This window comes from Carassius gibelio, chromosome A20 (assembly GCF_023724105.1).
Source record: "Carassius gibelio isolate Cgi1373 ecotype wild population from Czech Republic chromosome A20, carGib1.2-hapl.c, whole genome shotgun sequence".
Taxonomy (NCBI): Eukaryota; Metazoa; Chordata; class Actinopteri; order Cypriniformes; family Cyprinidae; genus Carassius; species Carassius gibelio.
The window spans coordinates 23,477,634-23,502,485 of record NC_068390.1 but is presented as its reverse complement, the minus strand read 5'-3'; the positions used below and the strand labels follow the sequence as shown (position 1 = coordinate 23,502,485).

General features: G+C 42.0%; 1 protein-coding gene and 1 long non-coding RNA gene across 3 annotated transcripts in view; both read right to left on the bottom strand.

Moving 5' to 3' along the window:
- The window catches only part of LOC127938403 (protein FAM184A-like), a 113,099-nt gene extending 99,365 nt beyond the window's left edge, over positions 1-13,734 (bottom strand). The window contains exon 1 of one of the 2 annotated variants that reach the window (XM_052534989.1): positions 13,009-13,734. In XM_052534989.1, coding sequence (XP_052390949.1) covers positions 13,009-13,188 — 180 coding nt within the window. In that variant the 5' untranslated portion in view covers positions 13,189-13,734. The remainder of the gene's footprint in view (positions 1-13,008) is intronic. The other variant, XM_052534990.1, reaches the window with a different exon arrangement.
- An 8,333-nt stretch (positions 13,735-22,067) lies between these two features.
- The window catches only part of LOC127938402 (uncharacterized), a 97,171-nt gene continuing 94,386 nt past the window's right edge, over positions 22,068-24,852 (bottom strand). Inside the window, exon 4 of the long non-coding RNA XR_008148712.1 lies at positions 22,068-22,231. This is a non-coding gene — a long non-coding RNA (uncharacterized LOC127938402). The remainder of the gene's footprint in view (positions 22,232-24,852) is intronic.

The following is a 24,852-nucleotide window of genomic DNA, read 5'->3' as shown; positions in this document are numbered from 1 at the left end:
CACACACACACACACACACGAGAGCAGAGATGGATCACAGTGGCATTGAGAATTGCCTACAGTGGCACTTTTCTTTAACCTCATATTCACTTGTGGAAGCAATGGATCTTCATTTGAGCAGAGCAATGAAACATTCACCTGCTGCTCTTCTCTGGTCACCTTCATTATGCACGACCTAAAAACACCTGAGGAAAGCAGTAATAATCTTAACCGTTTTCGCTGATAAGATGCAATTAATTTAAAAAAGGGACTTTTGCAACGCAAAAACTAGGGAGCATCGGCGCTCACTTTGCGAATCTTGCACCTCCCAATCTGCTCACACACAAATCGGGCAGCCCCGATTAATATCAAACATGTTAGATATTTAGGATTTCAATCGAGATGATGATGGCCACATGATTACATCAGTACTTTCACAGCCAATGTGCAAAACCGCAAACCGCATCACAACCGTATGGAGAAAGAGAAGCGCTGGAGTGAAACCACCTCAGTTTTGAATGCACCGGGTGAACGCAGAAAGCTGCTAGCATGCTAGCTAACATATGTAAACATAAATATCAGTGATGATCTGCTGTGTGAGATCAGGTGAGGCATTCCCTCTGGCATGATAATCTGAATGATCTTGTAGTGTGTGATGCTCCACAATGTTCAAATCTTGTAATGTGTGCATGTTTAAGATTTGAGGGAAGATAAGCTGCAAAGATTCTCCTTATGTGTGTGCTGCAAACAGATTTCAAAATTGGTTATGATTTTAAAACTCCTGTAGTGTGAGCCCGGCTTTACTGGAAATAACCTCACATTTCTGAAGCAGGAAATATAAACAACTTGAGCCAACTTGATAAATATCATAACACGCTATAGAAGATTTGAAAAGACACCATTTTTGAAATATATTTCAACATAAATACACATCGAATTGAACACATCTAATTAAAATTCATAATTAATATTCGGATTAAATGTTGTAAGAACACAACAGAACAATGTGTTTAAAGAGAATAAAAAATAATATAAAAATAAGATGGTCATTGGTCATGCCTGTTGTTTATTAATTCCAGTTATGCCATTTTACTATGTTGTCTGTTAACGTAGTACGTAATTGTGTCACTAGATGTAGAGTGATCACTGTCCCATCCTGCCCCATATTAGTGTACACGATTTACAGATTCATGAGCCAGGGAGCTGTTTGAGACGCAAACAATGTCTGCAGGCTTATAAAATGACATCATCTAACAGTAAATGGTCATTCGTTATGTGCTGAAATTTCCCTGCCAGAAATTCTTTTTTATTATTAGACTAAAGTGATTAGTCTGGGATAAAATCAACAACTACATTTTTATACAAAACATATAAAATATGCAGATTAATCAACTGTCTCCTCAAATGAATGGCGTCTCCTGCAGTGTGGAACTGCTGGACGCCTCTTCCAATCACATATTAGGGATTAATCACTTCATTGGTATTCATAAACATGTCTCCGTGTAACTCCGGCAGGCTACTTCTAAAGAGTTTCCCACCATTTTTCAGCTCGGAACATTAGCAAACAAAATGAGTTCAAGACAAAGGTCAGTCAAACAAGGTAAGGTCTCAAGAGAAGAACTTCAATGCAATGGATGCTTCTAACTGCATTGAGAAGGTTTACCTCAGTGACATCTTGGATTGGGAATGAAGAACTTCCATTTTTTCAGAAATTACTGATTTGCCATCAGTTAATGGTTCCAGCGCATGCTTTTTTCTGCCAATGCTGACAGAATGCTGAAATAACATTCTACGGTGTCTCCTGTACTATGATTTATTGGCACAGAAACACAGCTATTCAATCAACTGAGCGAATCAATTCCAGTCAGACACTTAGGAGCCAGATCTTTTTAATGTATCAATGCAGTTACAGTCAATACAGCTTAACCTGTGTAGTCCGAATCCGAAACAAATTACTTACGCAAGCCAGTTCATTTTAGTGAATGAAAACAACACAGCATGAACAGTGCAGTCCGATTTCCTTAAAGAATGACATTGATGAGACTTTTTGTAAATCAAAACATAACAGCGCAATCAGTTTAAAGCTGCAGTAGGGAACTTTTGACACTCTAGCGGTTAATAAACAGAACTGCTTGCGTCTTGCAGAAGAACATTGTAGCCGAAGCTACTTCTCTCTGTTTATGTCTATGAAGAATCACAAAGGTACTGGGTTACTCCGCCGCAGTACCCCCGAAGCAATCTAAAACAGTCAGAATATAAACACTTATTATAGGTGCACCCTAGTGATTCAGGACAAGCTAAAACACGGTTTGGAAAATGGATTCATGGTGTACTCGCTTATTATGTTAATTTTTTTACATTTTGAAAAAAATGTTTTTATACACATAGAATTTATGAATGAAACAAGTTATCACATTTTTGCATTTATGTCATCTTTTAATAGATAGTGAAAGTCATTAAAAAGTCTATGTAGATCAGTGGCATAGCCACAGGTGTGACAGGGTGTGCCTGTGCCACCCACAGTGGCAGCTGGCACACCTAAAAATAGATGCAGAATTATTTTTTATAGTCTCAATAAAAAATGTTTACTAAACTTGGGCTATTGTTGTTTACTTAGAAACTTAGAATATATATATATATATATATATATATATATATATATATATATATATATATATATATATATATATATATATATATATATATTTGTTCGCGACTTGGTTGATTCAGATCGGCACTTCGGAGCATGTTCGCGACTCCGTTGATTCAGATCGGCACTTCGGAGCCTGTTCGCGACTCGGTTGATTCAGATCGGCACTTCGGAGCCTGTTCGCAACTCGGTTGATTCAGATCGGCACTTTGGAGCATGTTCGCGACTCGGTTGATTCAGATCGGCACTTCGGAGCCTGTTCGCGACTCGGTTGATTCAGATCGGCACTTCGGAGCCTGTTCGCGACTCGGTTGATTCAGATCGGCACTTTGGAGCATGTTCGCGACTCCGTTGATTCAGATCGGCACTTCGGAGCCTGTTCGCGACTCGGTTGATTCAGATCGGCACTTCGGAGCCTGTTCGCGACTCTGTTGATTCAGATCGGCACTTTGGAGCCTGTTCGCGACTCGGTTGATTCAGATCGGCACTTCGGAGCCTGTTCGCGACTCGGTTGATTCAGATCGGGACTTCGTAGCATGTTTGAGATTTTTTTAAATTCAGATCTGGACATTGAAGTAGGAAGTGTTTGTCAAACAGTTAATTGGTGATAAAATGAATATTTGTACTTGAGGCTTTTTTTTTACCTGTGGATTCAGCATGTACATGGACCCACACACAAAGGTGGACACACTCTAGACGGGTGTGCCAGGTAGGGTGACCACCCGTCCCTCGTATCGCGTGCGCGCACAGCGTTTGAAGCCCAATACATGCGTCCCACAAATTGAGACTGTGTCACGCATAATCAATGCTTGCTCAAAAAAGGTTGGTCGCTATATCTGGAGTCACCAACCCGTCGATCGCGGTCGACAAGTCTATCTTGGAAGCATTTTAAGTCGATCGCGAAGATTTTTCAAAATCTGAGAAAAAAAGGTGCGAGGCGAGCCTCTGGTGCGAGTTGGGAGGTGCGAGCCTCCGCTGACTGCGCGCGCACCTCCCGAAACAGACGAGACATTTATACTTGACACAACTGTTTTAGACTGAAAACCAGACCATACAACTGATTTAGACGCGGGTGCCGGTGTGATGAGATGTACTAATATCCGTCTGCTCGGGCATGATTGTTTTAGGCCTGTAATTGATTGATTATTGAGGTAATAGGGATGGCACGGTTTGCTGAAATAAAAAAACCAAACCGTTCGGTTCACCACACGCGGTTCGGCACGCGCTTCAACTTAAATCTGACAAAGCATCTGTAATATCATCTGTAATATGGCTTGCTATAAATGGCACGTAAAAAAAACAGGGTTCAGCTAATAAAGGTTTCTGTTGATGCATGCGCATTCTGGCTTCCCAGACATTACAAAAACATGAAAAAAAAGATCTATATTGAGCAACTACAATTCATTTTAATCCTATAATTATATATTATAATTTATTTAAAGTGAATAAATTGTAATGAAAAATAAACAAAATGAAATAGCTAAAGTTAAAAATTATCGTATTTAGAAGAAAATTATTACATTTAACAATTAACTACATTTTGACACGACCTGCAAATTAACACTAGGAGTATGGTTGGACGGAAGCAGTGTGACAAAAATACTATCCCATAATTTTGCACAGTAATCTGACAATAAATGTGGCACACCCAGATTTTCATATGCACACCCAGAGTCTCTTTTCTGGCTACACTACTGGTGTATGAAAAGCACTTTTCAACTATGCGTTTATTATCTGAATCAATCTCATCATCTGATATTGTAACTGTATTTCTTTCTTCCAAATATTTCTTCCTCAACAGTGAAAGAATCAGCAGTGGAACCATTAAGGAAACAGAGACTGCAAAGGGGAAAAGAACTGAAATAGGAGAATTCCCAAACCATTGACAAAACAATGCGATTTAAAAGACCTCAACTTGACGTCAGGCTGAAAATAGCTCTTATTCTAGCCTCAATTCATCAGCGCTCAGAGCTTATCAGTTAAAAATGTGTGAGGGGCTTCACTGGAGAAAGCTGAATGAGCTTCTTATCATTGATTGCGTGTTTACGTTGAAGGCTTAGCCGATTCAGAAACACAATAGCACTGGAATGCTGATTGCCTGCTAGAAGCTGATTGAAGTGAATGGGAAGAAGTCATCTCGGAGGCCAAATCAAATAATAGCAAGTGGGAGAGCATTATGTACACAAAGCAGAGCCAGAGTTTGCCAAGATTCTTTGCTTCTATTCACACAGGTGTGACCTTTGCATGGCTGGCAGTGAAAGCAGTCAAGGTCTAGGTCAAACATGCACTCGGCTGACCCACAGTACATATGAAGCATGTGACTGTGTGTCTGCTACAGTAACAGTGCAGAGGTAGACTTGAAAACCTGCCCTAGGCCAGAACGACAGAAACTCACATTCAATAATGAGTTCAGGATATGAACTCTGCAGGAAACCGTGGGCTGAATTCCAATTTGCATACTTCTACTACTGTATGCACTAAAAAGATGTACTGTATCAAAACAGCACTGAAAAATAATTTCAGGTCAAAGAATTAAGAATTCAAAGAATAAGTTTGCTTCTGCACAGAATAAAGCAAATTTATCTCAAAAATCCCTTTTTTTTCAATTCTGAGTTTTTATCTCACAATTCATACTATTTGTCTTGTAATTCTGAGAAAAATAAGTATTTAGAGATCTAAATTCAAATACCTTAAAGAAGTCACATTGTCTGTCACATTTGTAATCATGTTTTTTGAAGGAAAAAAAACTGTGCTCTTCAAGTAATATTGATTAGCTATATGAAATGACATAAACATATACATTTTCTGCCACCATATCTTGAATCTTGGGAGCATTCTAAAATGCTGCATTCTAGCATTTAATAGACTGAATCACGCAGTGAAAGAACGCACTGTAACCTACCAGACTACACGTACTGTATACAGTGCCCTCCATAAATGTTGGAACAGTAGAGACAAAATTGTTTTGTCTGCTGTTGAGTCAAGACACCTGCAAATATGATTGAAAGACGAATGCAAGACAAAACTACAGAATGTCACTTTTTTTATTTTTGGGTGATTCAACACTCAAGATTCAAGATCAGCACATTTAGAGGTTCAGCCCATATTTGATGTGAGCAGAAATATTAAGACAGTTGACTCACAGGTCTTTCTAAGTGATCAGCTTTGTCCGGTTGCATTAATTGTTCAGATATCAAATGCAGGGAATGTGCTGTATCAGTAAACAGCCATTGCTTCTGCATTCTGAGTATTGCATTAACTGATGACACACAAACCAGGATGAAGATGAGGGAGCTGACTTTGAGAGAAAAGCAAGCAATTTGGATGCTAAAAGACAATATGAACTCAATTAGAGCCATCTCAAAAACAATGGGCATGGAGAAACCACCGGGGACTAGAGCCACCAGCAAAGACCTGGTGAGCTTAGAAAAACAACAGCCATTGATGACAGACAAATCATAAAAGCTGTGAAAAAGAACGCTAAAATAAGTGCCTCTAAAATCACCAACAACTCCAGAAAGCTGGAGTGATGGTCTGAGAATCTACTGTCCGCAGAAGACTTTGACTTAGAACATACAGAGGCTACACAGCAAGATGCAAACCTCTGACTAACACCAAAAATAGAAAGGGAAAATTAAAGTTTGCAAAAAAAAAGCGAGTAGAGTCTTGGCACAGTTTTATGGACACTGTTAAGTGATGGGAAATTAAAAGTGTGACTCCACAACAAAAAAAGCAATTTTGTCATTACTGTTCCAATACTTATTGAGGTCACAGTAGTTTATGCATGCACTCTGTAAGAGTGTTTTTTTTTTTTGGTTTTTGACTCAATGTCTTGATGTCAAATCGCACTTCAAAACAACTAAATCAATATTATCATAGACAACATAGATCACACACCCGTACATATAAAAAGAAAGAGAGGAAATCTGACAGACGGCTCAGATGAATAAAGTGTGAAGTCTGCGGTCCACTTGGCCTTGCCAGTCAGTCGGGGGTCTGACTGAGGGGAGAGAACCCCTAACAAAGCTCTGCACAACACCACACGATTTCTTTCTTTCTACTGTATAAAGAACTCCAAACATTTTTGTGCTGCCAGGAGTGGAAAAAAAGATGAAAGCACTTTTATCTTCAGTTTTCCCCTCCCCTCTATGGCTGTTTATCCCGATGAGAGTGATGACAGAAGGGGCTGGGCAGGGAAGACAGCAGGGCCCCAGCAGTGCAGGCCTTTAGGGAGCATAGCCTCCTTCTCCTGTCAGCACTGGCCTGCTACAATAATGCATACACAGCGTCTTTATCCCCCAGGCCTTTTCCAGCACAGAAATAAAACGTGTCAATTGCTCTTGCAAAAATATAGATTTTTTAATATCATTTGCTTCCCACACTAATGCATTTTTTCTATGTGTTGTACAAGTGAGACAATGTTGTTGGTGTGGTACACATATTTTAATAAAAAGTGACCAATGTATCTGTGTGTATGTGCATGCACTGTGAGCACACATTTGACAAACAAAGAATTAAACAAGCGACCACGGAGAATACAAATGATTTTATCTGCATGCGGACAAAAAAAAGTCAAATGACTGACTTCTGCAGAGTTTGGGTTTACTGTTATGTTATGACTCCAAAAGTATAAAAGTAATCTAAAAATAATCACTTTTATTTTCACTTCATCTTTTTCTTTTCATACATTTCTTACATAGGAAATAGGCAGACAGTATTAAAACCTGCTGCAGATTGGTCAAACAATTTTCAGAAATGTAATTTGAATCCATTTTAATAATGTTACTGTTTCTGGGGTATATTTATCTATCTGTTTGTTAGTTGTTGTTGTTGATTTTATTTATTTTAATTTATTTTGCAACCACTTTGGAGAAATTTAACTTTACATAACTTGCAGATACTCTGCAGTGAATGGGTGCCATCAGAATGAGAGACCAAACAGCTAATAAAGACATCAAAAAAAATCCACAAGTAAACCACATGACTTCAGTCCATCAATTAACATCCTGTGAAGTAAAAAAATGTCTGTACAAAATTCCATAACCCATAATAACTCTACCGCCAGGGAAAAAAATATATTTGTCCTTTTACATTAAAATCCACCGAAATATTTGTTAAGAACAGTTTTGGCTTGTGACTTGACTGTGCTTGATCTGTGCATATTTCTCTCATGATTCAGATAAGACCACTTTTTCAGCATTTGATTTAATTATTTCTTTAAATGTTAAGCTAATATAACAGCAGATCACTAGATGCTCAGAAGGGTATTAACTACAATGAGACTCAAATAGACCCATCAGAATCAGACTGTGCAAAAAAAAATAAAAAACATTTCATGACTTTTGAAGTGGATCACAGCTCCCATTTATATGATCACAAGAAACAATCATATACTGGCATGAAAACACAAGCATTTTAATATTGAAATGAAGCTGTTAAATGATATAGATGCAGGTTAAAGGATCCATGCTTTTAGTGGGTTATCTCCAGTGATTAGGCTACTGTATATCGCCCGGTGTGAATGGAAGTGTGTCTGATCACACACACGAGTGAACATGACTTTAATGTTCTCTGTGTTTTCTGACCTGTGCTGTGACCCCATGGTGAATCAGAGTTTTCACCAAAAGAGTGTGAGACCCATTTTTTTAACTCTACCTTCACATTTAACTGTGTCTAATAGTCACAAATCATCTGGTTATTCTAACAGCACTACAGATGCTTTGTTATAAACAGTAAACATATCAAACTAATGCAACAGTCCTTTTGTTAGAATAATGAGAAATTATCTGTATCAATTAAAAAAAAAAACATGTTAAAAAACATCAGTCAAGATATTCTACAGTCAAATATTTACAATGACAGCAAATGGAATATAACTACAACCGATAAACAGGAATAATATAATAGAAATGTAATTAAATATATTTTAATGCTTAACTTAATGAGGTCAGACCAGCAAATCCCAAAACCGTTTTGTGAAGGTTAAACTGACTGGTTACATTTCTGAATTATGGTTTGGTCTTGACAGCTTGCTCTTTTTTACTCCACTTCCTCCTCAAATTGGATATAACACGCTACTAGAAGAATGAGATTCTACATCCAAAAGGTGAAAAATGTAGCAAATGGGATTCTGAGCAAGAAACTGGATTTCTTTGCATTCAGAATAAGCCGATTGGTGTGTTGACTGGTCATCCCATGAACACATTTCCTCCACACACACAATACACAGACTTAATTAGATGCGAATGTGTAAGCTTTGCAGTTTAGGTAGTAATTATGAATGCTGCATGCTGATTAAATAAGGAAAATATACATTCAAAAAAAGACTCCAGTCTTGATTTTCTTTCTTGGTGGCATAAGGAATTAAAACAGTAATAAACTTACATTATTTCCCAACAAGGCTGCTTAGTGTTTTATAAGCTACTGTAAGCTTGCAGTGCCATTTCTCTGTTATCAGAGTAAGCAAGCTGTTCTCGAAAGGAAATATTGTCATAGTCGTCACATTCACTATTGCACCTAAGCCCCGTGCCCTGGGCTTCCACCATCTGTCATGCGGTAGGCGGCCTGCGCCTCTCTAGAAAACGCAAGAATCATATAAACCCCCGGATTATGACACACGTACATCCTCCTCTCATGCCTTGATTCAAACACAGAGGTTTCAAGAGACTTCACATGCCCGGCCACATGAAACAGAAGCACCTGCTGCTACGACCCACACTAATCATTTGAAAGAACTGACGTTTACGAGGAACATTATCTCTTAAGACAAGGTGAAATGCAACATTACAGGTAAGAAAACGTGATTAAAATATGGTGACTTAAAAGAGAATGACCCATTTATGCACCCCTATGGCAACTCAGTCATTCTTTAGACTTTATAACGTGGCCTTCAATCTTGCGTAAGCTTTAGTGTGAATATAATGTAATTATGTTACATAACAAACAAGAATATTTCTCAGTAATGATTTTGACACAATATATGTCCAAGGGATAAAGCCAAGCTTGAACTACTTTTGTCTCAACTGGCAAATCATAGCTGTATTATGTATTTCTTATTAGATTTATTGATTTTCAACGGCTGCATTATTCTCTAATAACAGAATATTCTCTAACAGTCTGCTTATAGCAGCTTGATTAAAGATCCTCACTTTTTTTAAAGAAAATTATACTGGTTTGACAATTGTACAGTTGTCGTGGAACTATAACAGAAGCCTGAGGAATATTTCTTTATTACAGCCACATTTTAAAATAGTAGTGTATCCTTATATTTTTTTTACGTATGGCCAATACTCAATGTGTAGGCCATTAAAACATAGTATTTGTACAGTTAAGTGAATTTGTAAACCTCTTTTGTTCTCAAAATTATAAACCCCTAGCAGAATTTATAATATGAATAATAAACAATGCAAGTGATTTTGTTTTGTGCAATAGCTTAAATCAGGGCAGTGCAAAAATGAAAATGTGATTTTACATCTTATCTTGCAGATTCGCTCAACTGCATGGGCCATTAAATTCTAATTTAAAGAATGACAAAACATATGCAAAACATTTTGGGTAATATAATAAAAAGACTAATGGGTAAGGCATACGAATATAAAACAACTAAACAACCAGTAAGAAAGACAGTAAAGACTGAATGAGACTGCTCCAATGGCTCAATAAAGATGATAATTAGATATAAAAAGCTCAGAAGGCCAGCTTCTTTAAGAGCATTTGTGTGTTTGAGAAGCATCAAATGTTTTCACACAAACGGCTCGTGTGTGTGTGTGGGGGGGTATAATTGAATTGCAGTGTGATGCTTCTGGAGTTTATTGATACTAATCACAAGGCTGTGAGATCCAGACTGGGTCCATCTGGAGACTGGGAAGTGTGGATTCCAAGGTAAACCACAACCAGAGAGAAAACGGCCAGACAGGGAGACTGGTTTCAGCTTTATGAGTCTATAGAATTATGTTGAGCATCACATGAGGAAGCGGCTGACAAAGGCCTAATGCACTAACAATGCACTTACTGTGAAAGATATAAAATGTTGAAAACATAAAAATGATAAATGTTCCATTACACTTCTCATTACAGCTTTACTCAAAGCAACTGCATAAAACTTCAGCAAGTCACTTATGCCTGCTGCATATCACACAAAGATGCAAAAATGCTTATATATCTAGTGGCATATATCCAGAGAGCAAACTATGTAACGTTTTGTACCATGCTTTGGGTATGTGAATAAGATAGTACAGTAGATTTCATTTTCTCTATAATACTAACCTTCAAAGCAGGCACTCATACAGATCCAGCAATTATTTCAACAAAAAAATTTAGACAGATTCACTACTGACTCATTCCGACCATTCCGTGAACTATTTATTACAAAAGAACCAACTCAAAAAGGCAGTTACCTCAAAATAAAAACTGATAAACTTCCATGAAATAGAGGCTTTGTGTATGTCAAGATCTTTTATTTCTCTATAATATTAATCTTCAAACCAGACACTATAGAGATCCAGTCATTATATCAAATTAGGGAAGTCGTGGCCTAATGGTTAGAGCGTCGGACTCCCAATCGAAGGGTTGTGAGTTCGAGTCTCGGGCCGGACGGAATTGTGGGTGGCGGTAGTGCATGAACAGCTCTCTCTCCACCCTCAATACCACGACTTAGGTGCCCTTGAGCAAGGCATCGAACCCCCAACTGCTCCCCGGGCGCCGCAGCATAAATGGCTGCCCACTGCTCCGGGTGTGTGCTCACAGTGTGTGTGTGTGTGTGTGTTCACTGCTCTGTGTGTGTGCATTTCGGATTGGTTAAATGCAGAGCACAAATTCTGAGTATGGGTCACCATACTTGGTTGAATGTCACTTTCAAATGATTCAAGACTTACGAATCACACAATTCTGTGAACCGGTTTAACCAATTCATTCCAAAAGAACATCACTATGGCTCATAAGCAAGTTTATCTCGATACGCCATCAATATCTAGCTGATTAAATATTGTAATACATAATGTATATTGACTATAATCATTCTAAACAAGGTATATTCCATGCCTTTTCCAGGGCTGCAAGACTGATATTTCCAGGTTGTCCATGACTGTGGAAACCCTGGCTCTAACCTGAAAATTAATAGCTGCAGCAGGCTTTGGAAACATGCCATTTCTATATCTCCATCAGGCTAAGAGGATCACACTAAACAGCAGGTGTTGATAATATTCACAGATTAAACCACAGATATAACACACAACATTTGAATGCAAGCGAATGTATCAGGATGTCACCAACCCTACAAAAAAAAGCCAAAAACTAATATAAAATGCAGGATTATATAGGTCGACCAGATTCAGACTGATGATTGAGGATCATCAATGTTGTAAATTATTTCAGACGACCAATCAAAAGCACTAAATTAAAATTAGTATGGTATGATGGCATTAAGCCTACACAAACTGAATTTAAGCAAGCTTTAACCAAAAACACATGTCATAGAAGCCACACGAATGCATGAATGGGTTCAAAATAAACCGTACTGGGTTCAGCATAATAAATAATTTAAGAATTCATATGCACAAATATTTCAATGAAGCTAATTTGTTCCCGTCCATGTAGACATTCAGTAAAAAAAAAATAGAATAATAATAATAAAATTAAATATAATAATAAAATTCGGTTAACTAATGTGTTTATGTGACACTAAACACAAATTTGCCTAGCAGGCGTTTGCAGATTATTTAGCTATGATTCTTGCAGGCAGGACCAGCATATTTTACACAAGATGGATTTGGGGCAGATTTTGCACTGCTTCCTTTTGAGGGAACGAGAACAGCACCAAATTTGAATTTTGGACACACCCACTCATTCATTATTACTACTTTCAGTTTCCAATCCACAAAGTCATCAACCTATGACTTTACACTAAAGACATTGTGGGAATTACATATTGTCCAAAAAATTTGAATAAATCAAAATATCTTTTCAACTCACTCTGCACATCCAGGGCTTCCCTCAACCAACCTCGTGAGATGCACAGAGAAATGCTTTTTAAACCGTATTTAAAGAGATCACATGCTTGCCACATAGTTAGGTTAAATTTTGGGTAAATAAATTTTTTAATTTTCATTTTTTTATTTAAGGCTGTATAGTTTCTTGTTCATTTTGACAACCGATTTTGGTGAGACTTCCATACAACAGTTTTGTAAAATACATATGACATATCAAGAAATGTAATGCATTTATGAATAAAATAATACACCAGATCAGGTCATTTTTACTCCATTATGCATTCTAAGGCCAGCCTGTTGTCATTTGGATGGGGGTCTCCGGCACCTCCAATGCGCATCGCTTTAGAACAACACACATGGCATTACGCATCCCCAAAACGCGCGCACAATTACCTTGGTCAGCTGTGCTATCTTCTTGCTCATCTTCAGATGGAGGTCCTGCGTGTATTCGAGGGATAAACCGGATGGGAAGGACGTGCTGGTGGATGTAGAAGTGGAGGAGCTGTTATATTTCCCCGTCGAAGCGCTGCTAGCGGGGTTGTAGTAATGCTGCCAGCCCGCTCCAGTCGCCATCTTCACGATATTATATTAATATGGCTGTAATATACAGACTGTAATGGCAAATGGTAAAGGCAGATGATCCTTCAAACCCGACAAAGCAAAAACTGGAGTGACAAAGAAGGCGTTAATCCACAAGAGTCATTATTTCATCCGGGTTAAAATCATCTGCTCGTATTGGAGTCTGTAAGAAATAAGCGAAGGCGCTGAGATGAGAAGCAGTTCAACCACACATGTCGCTGGTTTCCTTGCTTCTTGTGAACGTACTGTAGATTTATAGAAGCAATACATCAAATGTTTTGGATTCCTGGCAGGTGCGTCGCGTTTAAAAGGCCGACAGCGCGTCTAACACTCGTCCGAGCGCCGCTCGTCTGTGAGAAGCAAGAACCGCTGCAGGTGCGATCCAGGTTCGAGGCATTTCTGTCGGTCCCCGTGCGTGTGTCTGTGCGAGCGGTGTTGCTGCACTGACTCTGTTACCATGGATCATCTCAACAGTTTACACTGTGCCCGTGACGTCAGTTCCGTCGGTCGCGGCTCCTTTCATCTCCGCCTCCTGTCTCTCCTCCATTCTGCTTTTTTCTTTCGGATGTGATGCAGTGCGAAAGTCATTGAAAAAGTGATTTTGGAAATCTCTAGGTTGGTGGGCAGAAGCTAAAAATAAAACCTTGTTTGTCTTTGAAAAGAGTTTAGCGTAGACGGTTGGAGAAGGCTACTAAGGATGAATTTTAGGAAATGTGAAATTATAATTTTATTTAACATATCTTAGTATCCAGTTAGTAATATTTCTCAAGTTTTATTTTTAAAAGTTTTAAAAGTATGCTACAGAATAAATAAATAAAACAAACAGTTATTTGAGCACACATTGACCTATATATATAATAATAATAATAATAATAATAATAATAATAATAATAATAATAATATATAATAATAATAATAATAATAATATACAGAAAACAGACTCTCCAAAAAAAAAAAAATTGTTGTCTGAATAGAGCACTTTGCCATTTTCATAACTATGCTAGCTGTGCCATGTTTACAATTTGCTCATGTATTTCTTTATAATCCAGTATGGACAACACCTAAAATCTCTAGTATATTGTGCTAGCCTGGATATTAAATAAGTCTGTATTGGGCGATGAGGCGTCTGAAATCCATGAGCAAATGAACACGCTTAGAATTAAAATACATGTGGGCTTTTAGTATGAGCACACTATGCTGTAGCAGTGCATAATAATTTGATTTTCTATATGGACATATTGTTGTACACAGAAACTAATATTACAAGCACTTCTCAATATGCAAACAGTGGCATGATTTCAGTTTTATTTAAAGGATTACATTACTTACTAACCAATGGATCCTCTTCAGTGATTGGATGCCATCAGAATGAGAGTCCAAACACTGATAAAAACATCACAATAAACCACAAGTAATCTACACGACTCCAGTCTATCAATAAATGTCTTTTGAAGCAAAAAGTGTGTTTGTAATAAACAAATGCATAAAGACATTTTTACATTTAAACGGTTGTTTACAAAAGAAAAAGATCTGGTCTGAATCAGAAGAGTAATATGCACAGATCAAGCACCATTTACAAGCCAAAACAGGTCTAAACAAGTATGTTGGTGGATTTTGATGTGAGAGGACAACATGGAATGGATTTATTCACTGGAGGGGGCATTTTTATGGATTATGGGCTGGTATTTTGGCTGGAAACTAAAACTGTAAAATGACTTAATGCTGGATTTCAAACATGCAGCTTTTCACTTCACAAGTTGTTAATCGATGGACTGAAGTCATGTGGATTACTTGTGAATTGTTGTGATGATTTTATCAGCTGTTTGGACTCTCATTCTGACGGCACCCATTCACTGCAAAAGATCCATTAGTGAGCAAGTGTTTTAAAGCTAAATTTCTTTAAATCATTTCCAATTAAGAAAACCAGGCCTGAGGGCGAGTACATTTTCAGCAAATATTTGGGTGAACTATTCCTTTAAGACTTTTTTTTATATACGCTGTACAACCAATATTGGAACTGCAAAGCTTGTGGAAATATGAAAGCCACACATCCTTTGTCATCAGTCTCTGCCACTTTCGCCTCTGGATATGGCTGAAAAATACGGTCCAAGGAATGAATCACCTGGGAGAGCAGGTACTGTCACAAAAGACAAGTGACAAACGGGCCGGCCTGCTATTGTTATTCTCCAAGTAGCCTTGCATGGCACAGCCCATAGACAGTGCTGCGTTTCAAGACATATAATACTCTTGCATTGTTTTGGTTGTATTGTTGGTGTTTATTACGTATGTACTGCTGTTAGCTAGTCTCACAGAAGCCAAGATTATTATTAAGAATGCTTAATTAACCCATCTTAGATGCACAACAAAAGTGTTGCATTTGTAGATAGGCAACTATCATGTGCAAAATCTCTCTAGAACTAAGAGGTTTAAAACAAAAAGCAAATTGAAATGCTCTTATCGTCCAGCTTCCTCCAGGGCTCAATTAAATATGACTGACTGCACATCGCAAAAATGTGCAGTCAGAAAAAATGAAAGTGTCAGAAAATAAAGTGTGGGCAAAAATGTTGCCCACACTTTAGTTCCTCTTTTGCGATGAGTAAGGAACCACACTGAGAAGTACAGAGTCTAAAAGAAAATGAGAAATGCTAAAGAACAAAATATACTGCAAATTAGTACACTAGTACAAAAAGAAAATAACGTTACAGTTCATGAAACACAGAGATTATCTGACTGGAGAGTGTTGGATGCAAATATGAATAAATAATCATTAAAGGGGTTTCCATAAAATCACTCTTACACAGGCCATTCACATTTGAACAATTGTTCAAAATAAGACCAGCCACGTACAACCAGTTCATATCAACTGTGGCGGGGTGAGGAACTACACGACACCGATGGACAGAGAAAGTCCCCGAAGGGTGGATTTATTAAAGGATTGTGCTCTGGGTGAAGGCGGTGATCTCCGTGGCGCTTCAAGTCCCTCGTGCTCGCTGTGTCCTGAGTGGTGGATCCCGTGCTGTGCTCTCCTTGGTGGGGCTGACGGTCACACGCTGCTCTCTGTAACAGAGGAGGTAAGGGTTAGCGTCTTTGTTAGGAGACATTCCTCACCACTCTGCCTTCCTCCTCTGCCTAAGTAGGCGCCGCTTGATGAGCTGCAGGTGCGGCCGCTCAGCCCGTGATGAGCTAGTGCCGGTGATTCCAGTGTGTTGCCAGGGCGATGCTGACGAGCGCTCGGGACGCATGTCACACTCCCCCCCCCTAAGCGTCGACCTGCGCCTGCGGGACAATGGGGAGATATGGGGAGGGTGGGGAGTGGGGCTTGACAGACCTGCGAAAGCTGCCCCTATCCTGGAGAGGCCGTCCGCGTTGGCGTTGGCCGTCCCCGCCCGATGTTGTATGGTGAAGTGGAAGTCCTGGAGCGCAAGGAACCAGCGGGTTACCCTGGGGTTGGTGTCCTTTGCGCGGGCCATCCACTGCAGTGGCGCATGGTCTGTCAGCAGGGTGAACCGGCGTCCGAGGAGGTAATAGCGGAGCTCCAGGACTGCCCACTTGACGGCCAGTGCTTCCTTCTCCACGGCGGCATACCGTTGTTCGGTCGGGGTCAGCTTCCGGCTAATAAAGATCACCGGGTGTTCCTCGCCGTCCTGGACCTGGGAGAGAACGGCTCCCAACCCGGTGTCCGAGGCGTCGGTTTGCACCAGGAAGGGGCAGTTGAAGTCGGGGGCTCGCAGGACTGGCTCCGTGGTGAGGGCTGACTTCACCTGCTGGAACGCCTCTTCCGCTTCTGGACTCCAGGCTATCTTCTCCGGTTGCCCCTTCCTGGTCAGATCTGTCAGGGAAGAGGCTAAGGAGGAGAAGTTAGGGATAAAACATCGGTAGTATCCTGCCAACCCCAAAAAGGCTCGTACCTGGGTCTTGGTAGAGGGCCGCGGTGCCGAGAGGATAGCTGTCACCTTCTTTTCCTGGGGGCGGATGAGGCCGCGTCCCACGCAGAAGCCCAGGTACTTGGCTTCGGAGAGAGCCAGGTGACATTTCCGGGGGTTGGCGGTGAGCCCCGCCCGGCGGAGGTCCAGCAGCACCCTCCGGAGCCGCTCTAAATGTTCCCCCCAGGTCTCTGAATGGATGACCACGTCGTCGATGTAGGCCGCGGCGTAGGCCATATGGGGCCTCAGCAGGACATCCACGAGCCTCTGGAATGTGGCGGGGGCCCCGTGCAGGCCGAAGGGAAGGACCCGGTACTGCCAGTGGCCACTGGGGGTCGAGAAGGCTGTCTTAGGCTTGGCATCCTTAGACAGGGGGACTTGCCAATACCCTTTGGTGAGGTCGAGAGTCGATATGAACCGGGCCCTTCCTAGTCGATCCAGGAGCTCATCGACGCGGGGCATGGGATAGCCATCGAATTCAGAGACCTCATTTAGGCGGCGGAAGTCGTTGCAGAACCTTAGGGTGCCGTCGTGCTTCGGGACCATTACGATGGGGCTGGACCATGGACTCCGCGAGGGCTCAATTACCCCCAACTTCAACATCTCCTGTACCTCTGTCTCAATTGCGTGTCGCCGAGCCTCCGGGACACGATAGGGCCGCTGCCGGACGATGACTCCTGGTGGTGTTCGGACTTCGTGCTGGATGATGGTCGTCCGCCCTGGCAGAGGGGAGAACACATCCGAGAACTGACCGACCAGGTGCTGCAGTTCCGTCTTCTGGGCTGCAGAGAGATGGGGATCCATGTCCACAACCACGGGAGAGGTGGCGGCGAGGGCCGAGAGCTGGGGCCCGGTCCCCACCCAGCGCTTCAACAGGTTTATATGATAGAGCTGCTCTTCCCTTCGGCGACCGGGTTGGCGCACTTTGTAGGTGACGGGTCCCACCCGTTCGGTGACCGTATATGGGCCCTGCCAGCGGGCCAGGAACTTACAGGCTGTGGTGGGGACCAGTACCATGACGTGATCTCCCGGCTGGAACTCCCGGGGTTGGGCAGCCCGATTGAAGAGGCGCTGCTGGTCTTGCTGGGCCTTGGTCAGATGCTCCCGGACCAATGGCATGACCCTGTCGATCCGCTCTCTCATGGCCTTGACGTGCTCGATGGTGGTCCGACATACCGCAGGCTGTTGTTCCCAGGCTTCCCGGGCGACATCTAGGAGCCCTCGGGGTTGGCGGCCGAAGAGGAGCTCGAAGGGCGTGAAGCCGGTGGACGCCTGGGGCACCTCCCGGACCCCGAACAGCACATACGGGATCATCTGGTCCCAGTCGCGTCGGTCCTCGGCCACGACCCGCCGCAGCATCTGTTTAAGGGTCTGGTTAAAGCGTTCCACGAGCCCATCGGTTTGTGGATGGTATACGCTGGTCCGGATCTGTCGGACTTTGAGGAGTTTGCAGAGGTCAGCCATGATCCGGGACATGAAAGGGGTGCCCTGGTCGGTCAGGATCTCCGCTGGTAGGCCAACCCGACTACTCAGTAGGAAGAGCTCCTGTGCGATGTTCTTGGCGGTGGCCTTGCGGAGGGGAATGGCCTCTGGGTAGCGGGTGGCATAATCCACGATAACCAGGATATGTTCATGCCCCCGGGCGGACTTCGGCAGCGGCCCCACCAGGTCCATCCCGATGCGCTCGAAGGGCACCTCAATGATCGGCAGCGGGATCAGCGGGCTAGGGGGAGGAGTATGTGGCGAGGTCCGTTGGCACGTCGGGCACGCTTGGCAGTACCGCTTGACATCCGCCTCCAATCCTGGCCAGTGGAAGCGGTCCCGGATCCGTTGCACAGTGTTTTGGGCGCCGAGGTGGCCAGCCATCGGGTGGGCGTGGGCGAGTTCCAAGACCGCCGGGACTTTGCTCCGCGGTACAACCAACAGCGTCTTTTCCTCCCCCCTCCGCTGGCCGACATAGTAGAGCAGGCCGTTTTGGATGATGAAGTGGGGTGTGGGGTGGGGAGCTGGTTGTAGATCCTCTCCTTCCGCCACCCGCACTTGAGACCAGCAATGCTTGAGGCGCTCGTCCCCACGCAGCTCTTTGGCGAGCGTCCCCCCTCCCGCTATCTGCTGGAAGACATCGAAGAACAGGTTAGAGTTTTGGGAGGGGGACTCACCTCCTCGAGGGCTGTCCGATGTCAGCAGCGCGGGGCCTCGTCGAGGGCGCCTTGCTGGACTCCGGCGTCGGCGGTTCCCGGCCGGGCTAGCAGGCTGTGTGCTGGAGGTGAGGAGCTGATCGAACCCCGGCCAATCCCGGCCGAGGAGAACGGGTACCGGTAGGTTCCTTAAGATTCCCACTTCGACGGGCCAGGAACCAGGTGTCGCGGTGATGGTCACTCGCCGGGCCGGCACATGCCTGGTATCCCCGTGCACGCACGTTATCGCCAGCCGGGCTCTGGAACCTGTTCGGGGTGGAAGGACAGTCGGTTGTATCAGGCTTACCCCGCTGCCCGAGTCGAGGACGGCGACGAATGGCCGGCCGTTGATGCGCACCTTGGCCCGTGGTGCCTTCGGCGCTGGACCGTGGACTGAACAGCCTGCTAGCCATGTCCGTCCTGGGGAACGCGGCGGCTCGGTGGGCATTGGCTCGTCCTGGGGGCCGGGAACCGCAGGCCTGCTCACGGGTCGCTGGGTGCCCTCCGGCGAGCGTCGCTCCTGGACCACCCTTCGGGGAAAAGGCGGCGCTCGCTCCCCTATCTCCCGGTGTTGGGCGGCCTCCGCCAGCTCAATGGCCTCCACGAGCCCGTCGAGATCGGTGGGTTCCTCATGCCAGCCGCCTGCCTCAACGCGCGGGGAAGGGCGCGGAGGAGTCGGTCGATCACCACACGCTCAGCTACCTGGTGTGCGGAGGGACCCCCGGTCAACAGCCAATGTTGGGCCAACCGGGATAGTTCGGCCGCCTGGGCGCGAGCGGGCTGTCGAGCTCGATATTCCCAGTCATGGAACTGCTGCTCCGCACAGATTGGGGAAAGGCCTACTCGGCCCAGGATCTCCTTTTTCACCTCTCCATAGTTCCGGCTTCTCTCGGCCGTCATGGTGAAATACGCCCGCTGCGCTTCCCCGGTCAGCAGCGGCGCGAGGAGTCGGGCCCACTCGTCCTCTGGCCACGCCTCCCGGACTGCGGTGGCCTCAAACATCCGTAGGTACATCTCCACGTCGTCATGTGACGTCATTCGTGGCATCAGCTGGACGGCTTGGACACGGGGGTCAGGCAGCGGCGTGCGGTGGGCGGCGGCGCGGAGGGCGGCGAGCTCACGTTCGGCGTCTCCTTGACGTGAGGCCATGTGCTCCACTATTTGTTGCTGGCGGATGCTCACCTCGGTGAGGTGTTTTAGCAGTTCTTCCATGCCGGGGGAGGAGCGGCCGCCTGTGAAAACAGAGCAGATACAAATGATAGGGGGAATAAAAGGAAAACAAAAAAAAAACAAACGGGTGGCTTTAACGGTCTCCTCAGGGGTCGGTTGTCGGTGTCCACCTCACACTTCTGCCCGCATTCTCCACCAGTGTGGCGGGGTGAGGAACTACACGACACCGATGGACAGAGAAAGTCCCCGAAGGGTGGATTTATTAAAGGATTGTGCTCTGGGTGAAGGCGGTGATCTCCGTGGCGCTTCAAGTCCCTCGTGCTCGCTGTGTCCTGAGTGGTGGATCCCGTGCTGTGCTCTCCTTGGTGGGGCTGACGGTCACACGCTGCTCTCTGTAACAGAGGAGGTAAGGGTTAGCGTCTTTGTTAGGAGACATTCCTCACCACTCTGCCTTCCTCCTCTGCCTAAGTAGGCACCGCTTGATGAGCTGCAGGTGCGGCCGCTCAGCCCGTGATGAGCTAGTGCCGGTGATTCCAGTGTGTTGCCAGGGCGACGCTGACGAGCGCTCGGGACGCATGTCACACAACATATGAACATTCATACCTTTCAAAAGGAAAAAGCATATTGCATTTATGTAATTATAGTGCTTAGAAATGTTAAAATATATAATCTAAAAAATATATATTTAATGTTGTTCAAATATTCAGGAGCTACTAATTTACAATTACATGTCACAACTCTATAAATAGTTGATTCTGACTGGCCAATCAAAGCATCTGGCGATATGATATTTTCTAATATATATATATATATATATATATATATATATATATACACACATATACATTTACACACACACATATACATACACACACACACACACACACACACATACATATATATATATATATATATATATATATATATATATATATATATATATATATATATATATATATATATATAAAATAGAGAAATCTTTCAAATGAAAAATCTTTATTTTTTATGTATCAGTTAATATTCATAATAGGTCAAGTAACCTTTTTAATGGTTTTAGTTATAGTTAAGTATGGCGTATTGTTGGTATGCCAATTCCTTTGTACATTGTTATGGACTTTTTTCTTAGCAGAGGCTTTAATATAATATAGAGTTGCCTGTTTATTTTATTTTGTAATGGTGTGACCAAATACTAGTCTGTTCACATAATGGTGTGATTTTTCCTTTTAAACTTTCCATTTTATAATTCAAATGAGTTTTTTAAGTGCGGTCCCTGGTAGAGAGGATATTGCATTCAGCTGAGTTGAGTTGCTAGGCAATAGCTTGCTAAAGCTCTTAACCAGGCCATGAAAGGTTGAAATGCAAGCAGAAAAAGATAAGTCAGAGTAGCCTATAACAATTTTCCTGCTGCTTTTATTCATAGGTTTCTGGAAAAGACATCATTGTGACTTTATGAACCTTAAAGGAACTATTAACATTCTTACTGCCTGAAGTCCAGTTAGAGTTCTTGCACCAAAACTGTAGGTTTACATTATTTACACAACCTTTTTAACCTTCTTTAGGGGCCCTTAGCCATCTGTTTTTTTTTTCCTTTGAGAAAATTGATTAGGCTCTTTATTTTTCATAGTTAGAAAAGCTGAGATGCTTCTGGAAGCAGTTCACCTGATCTACCGTCATCTTCTCCACCTGCTGCTGAGCACCATGAGGCTAATCAGGCTCTCCACACTACTGTGATCATGCAGAGTGGCTATTTCCCAGTCATCTGCAAAGCTTGCACTAGAAGAAAATTATACATACAAGTAAGAGATAAGCAGGATTCCTGAAGTCCTATCAGGGCAGGTTGCCTTCAGTTACCCCATTTTAGCATTCATTTCACACACAGATGATCTCTAGAGTGAATTTCTGCTTGTAAAAGATGCAAAATATGCTCAGCCCACTGCTCATCAAGGTTTAGTGAAGGAATGAAATGTATTAATACTGGAAACATACAATTTTGTTGAAACTTTTACAATATTTTTATTAAATGCACTAAGCCAAGTTTAGAAGTACTCTATAATATAGATAATATATATAAAAATGGACTAAAAGCAACAAAATCTAACTTTTGATGTCATGGGGCTGTAATGTCCCTTTTCAGAGTTTAACCATATAAAGCCTACTGTAACATATTTGTTATGCAAATATAGTCTAAAATGCTCTAAAACTGATCAGTATTATCAATACTGTTGTACTGTCCTGCTGTACACAATCTAAGTGGAAATTTGTCAATGATTTACATTGTTATTTTTTGGCCATATAAATATCAACTGCACCAAAAAGCAATTCTTTATACATTTTTTTTTTTTTTTTTTGCTCAGTTTGGGCCTCTGAATATAATTTAGACATATGGTCTACACATTCTCTTATATCATACTGTAAAAAATTACTGTGAATTTAATGGTAAAAGACTGTAAAAATGGCACAGTGAAAACCTGTTAAATGGGTAATATTAAATTCTGCTACTATATACAGTGAAAAACTGACTTGGACATTACATGTCATTTTACAGTACTATACCGTTTTTGGAAGTGAAAAAAAGATATAATTTACAGAGAAAATAACCGTAAATTGACCTTCCCGGAATTCCCTCTTTTCCATTTCATATTAAATTTTTTTTTTATTTTTTATTTATTTTTTTTAATTAAAATAACTCTTACGTTTCTTCTTAGTTTTTTTCTTATCAGTTTTGTATATTAGGGTTATTTGTTATAGCTAATGTTGTTAAATTAATGTTTATTGCATTATTTCAGTTTCATGTGTGTTACCATGATGGGGTTTGGTGTTTGTGTGAATGACACTGTGCCTATATATGTTGTTATCGAAAAGCTGTGTGTGATGGGCTTTGGTTCATCATGTGACTTTCTCATCACCAGCTGCATGTGGTGGTTATCAGTGTATTACAAAGGTACAAAACAGATTTCAGTACTTCAATAGGTTGGTATATTAACATTATAGGAGGTAGGAGGTATAAAACTAAAGGAGGTAGAGCTTTTTCGCATTTGGCTCCCAAACTCTGGAATAGCCTTCCTGATAATGTTTGGGGTTCAGACACACTCTCTCTGTTTAAATCTAGATTAAAAACACATCTCTTTCGCCAAGCATTTGAATGCATCTCATAATTTGTGACTGCAGTTGCATCTGATCAAATGTGCATTTTCATTCTTTAGCTTAGGTTAAACTAATTAATTTTACTTGGTTGGATCAGCAGCTATGCTAATGATGTGTCTATTTGTTTCTATGTTTTGCCACGGGATGTAGGATTTACACAAGCTCCAGTCTGGATCCAGAACATCTGAGAAAAGACGATGCTGATCCCTCAGAGGGCCTCAGATGATGCTAACCCTGAATCAACATACAAAACAAACAAATATTGCTACTTACTATGCAATCACATTATAATTGCTGTTTATAGTGTTCATCATCTGGTTAACTATATCTTGTATACATTTTTCTGAAAATTCCTGTCATTTGCACATACTGTAAACTGATCACCACTTATAAGCTACTACTACATATTGTAGAAAACTTAATTTTCTATGAAATTGCTTTGCAATGATTTGTATCATAAAAGGCACTATACAAATGAACTTGAATTGAATATCAGTTAATGAAATTAGGGTATTTAACTGTAAATTTAAGTTAAAACTGTAAAACCTAAAACAGTACTGTATTATTTACGGTAAAATTACAGCAACCATAGCTGCCATTTTTTTTTTACTGTAAATTTTATGGATTTGTATTTACAGTGATGAGCCTGATGTATCAAATATGATTCTCAGCAATAAACATATGTAAACATTTTCTTTTTTATATATTTGTAAAATATCTTGTCAGCAGGCACCGGACGTCAATATAACGTCATGCTGACATTGGATCCCAACGTTGGTCAGACGTTGTAATTTGGTTGAAAATGAAAATCGGGTTGACGACAGAACCCAACGTCATATTGACGTCGATCTCCAACGTTGGTCAGACGTTGAATTTTGGATGAAAATGAAAATCTGGTTGACGTCAGAACCCAACGTCAGGCTGACGTCGATCTCCAACGTTGGTCAGACGTTGAATTTTGGATGAAAATGAAAATCTGGTTGACGTCAGAACCCAACGTCAGACTGACGTCGATTTCTAACGTTGGTCAGACGTTGAATTTTGGATGAAAATGAAAATCTGGTTGACGTCAGAAACCAACGTCAGACTGACGTCGATTTCTAACGTTGGTCAGACGTTGAATTTTGGATGAAAATGAAAATCTGGTTGACGTCAGAACCCAACGTCAGACTGACGTCGATCTCTAACGTTGGTCAGACGTTGAATTTTGGATGAAAATGAAAATCTGGTTGACGTCAGAACCC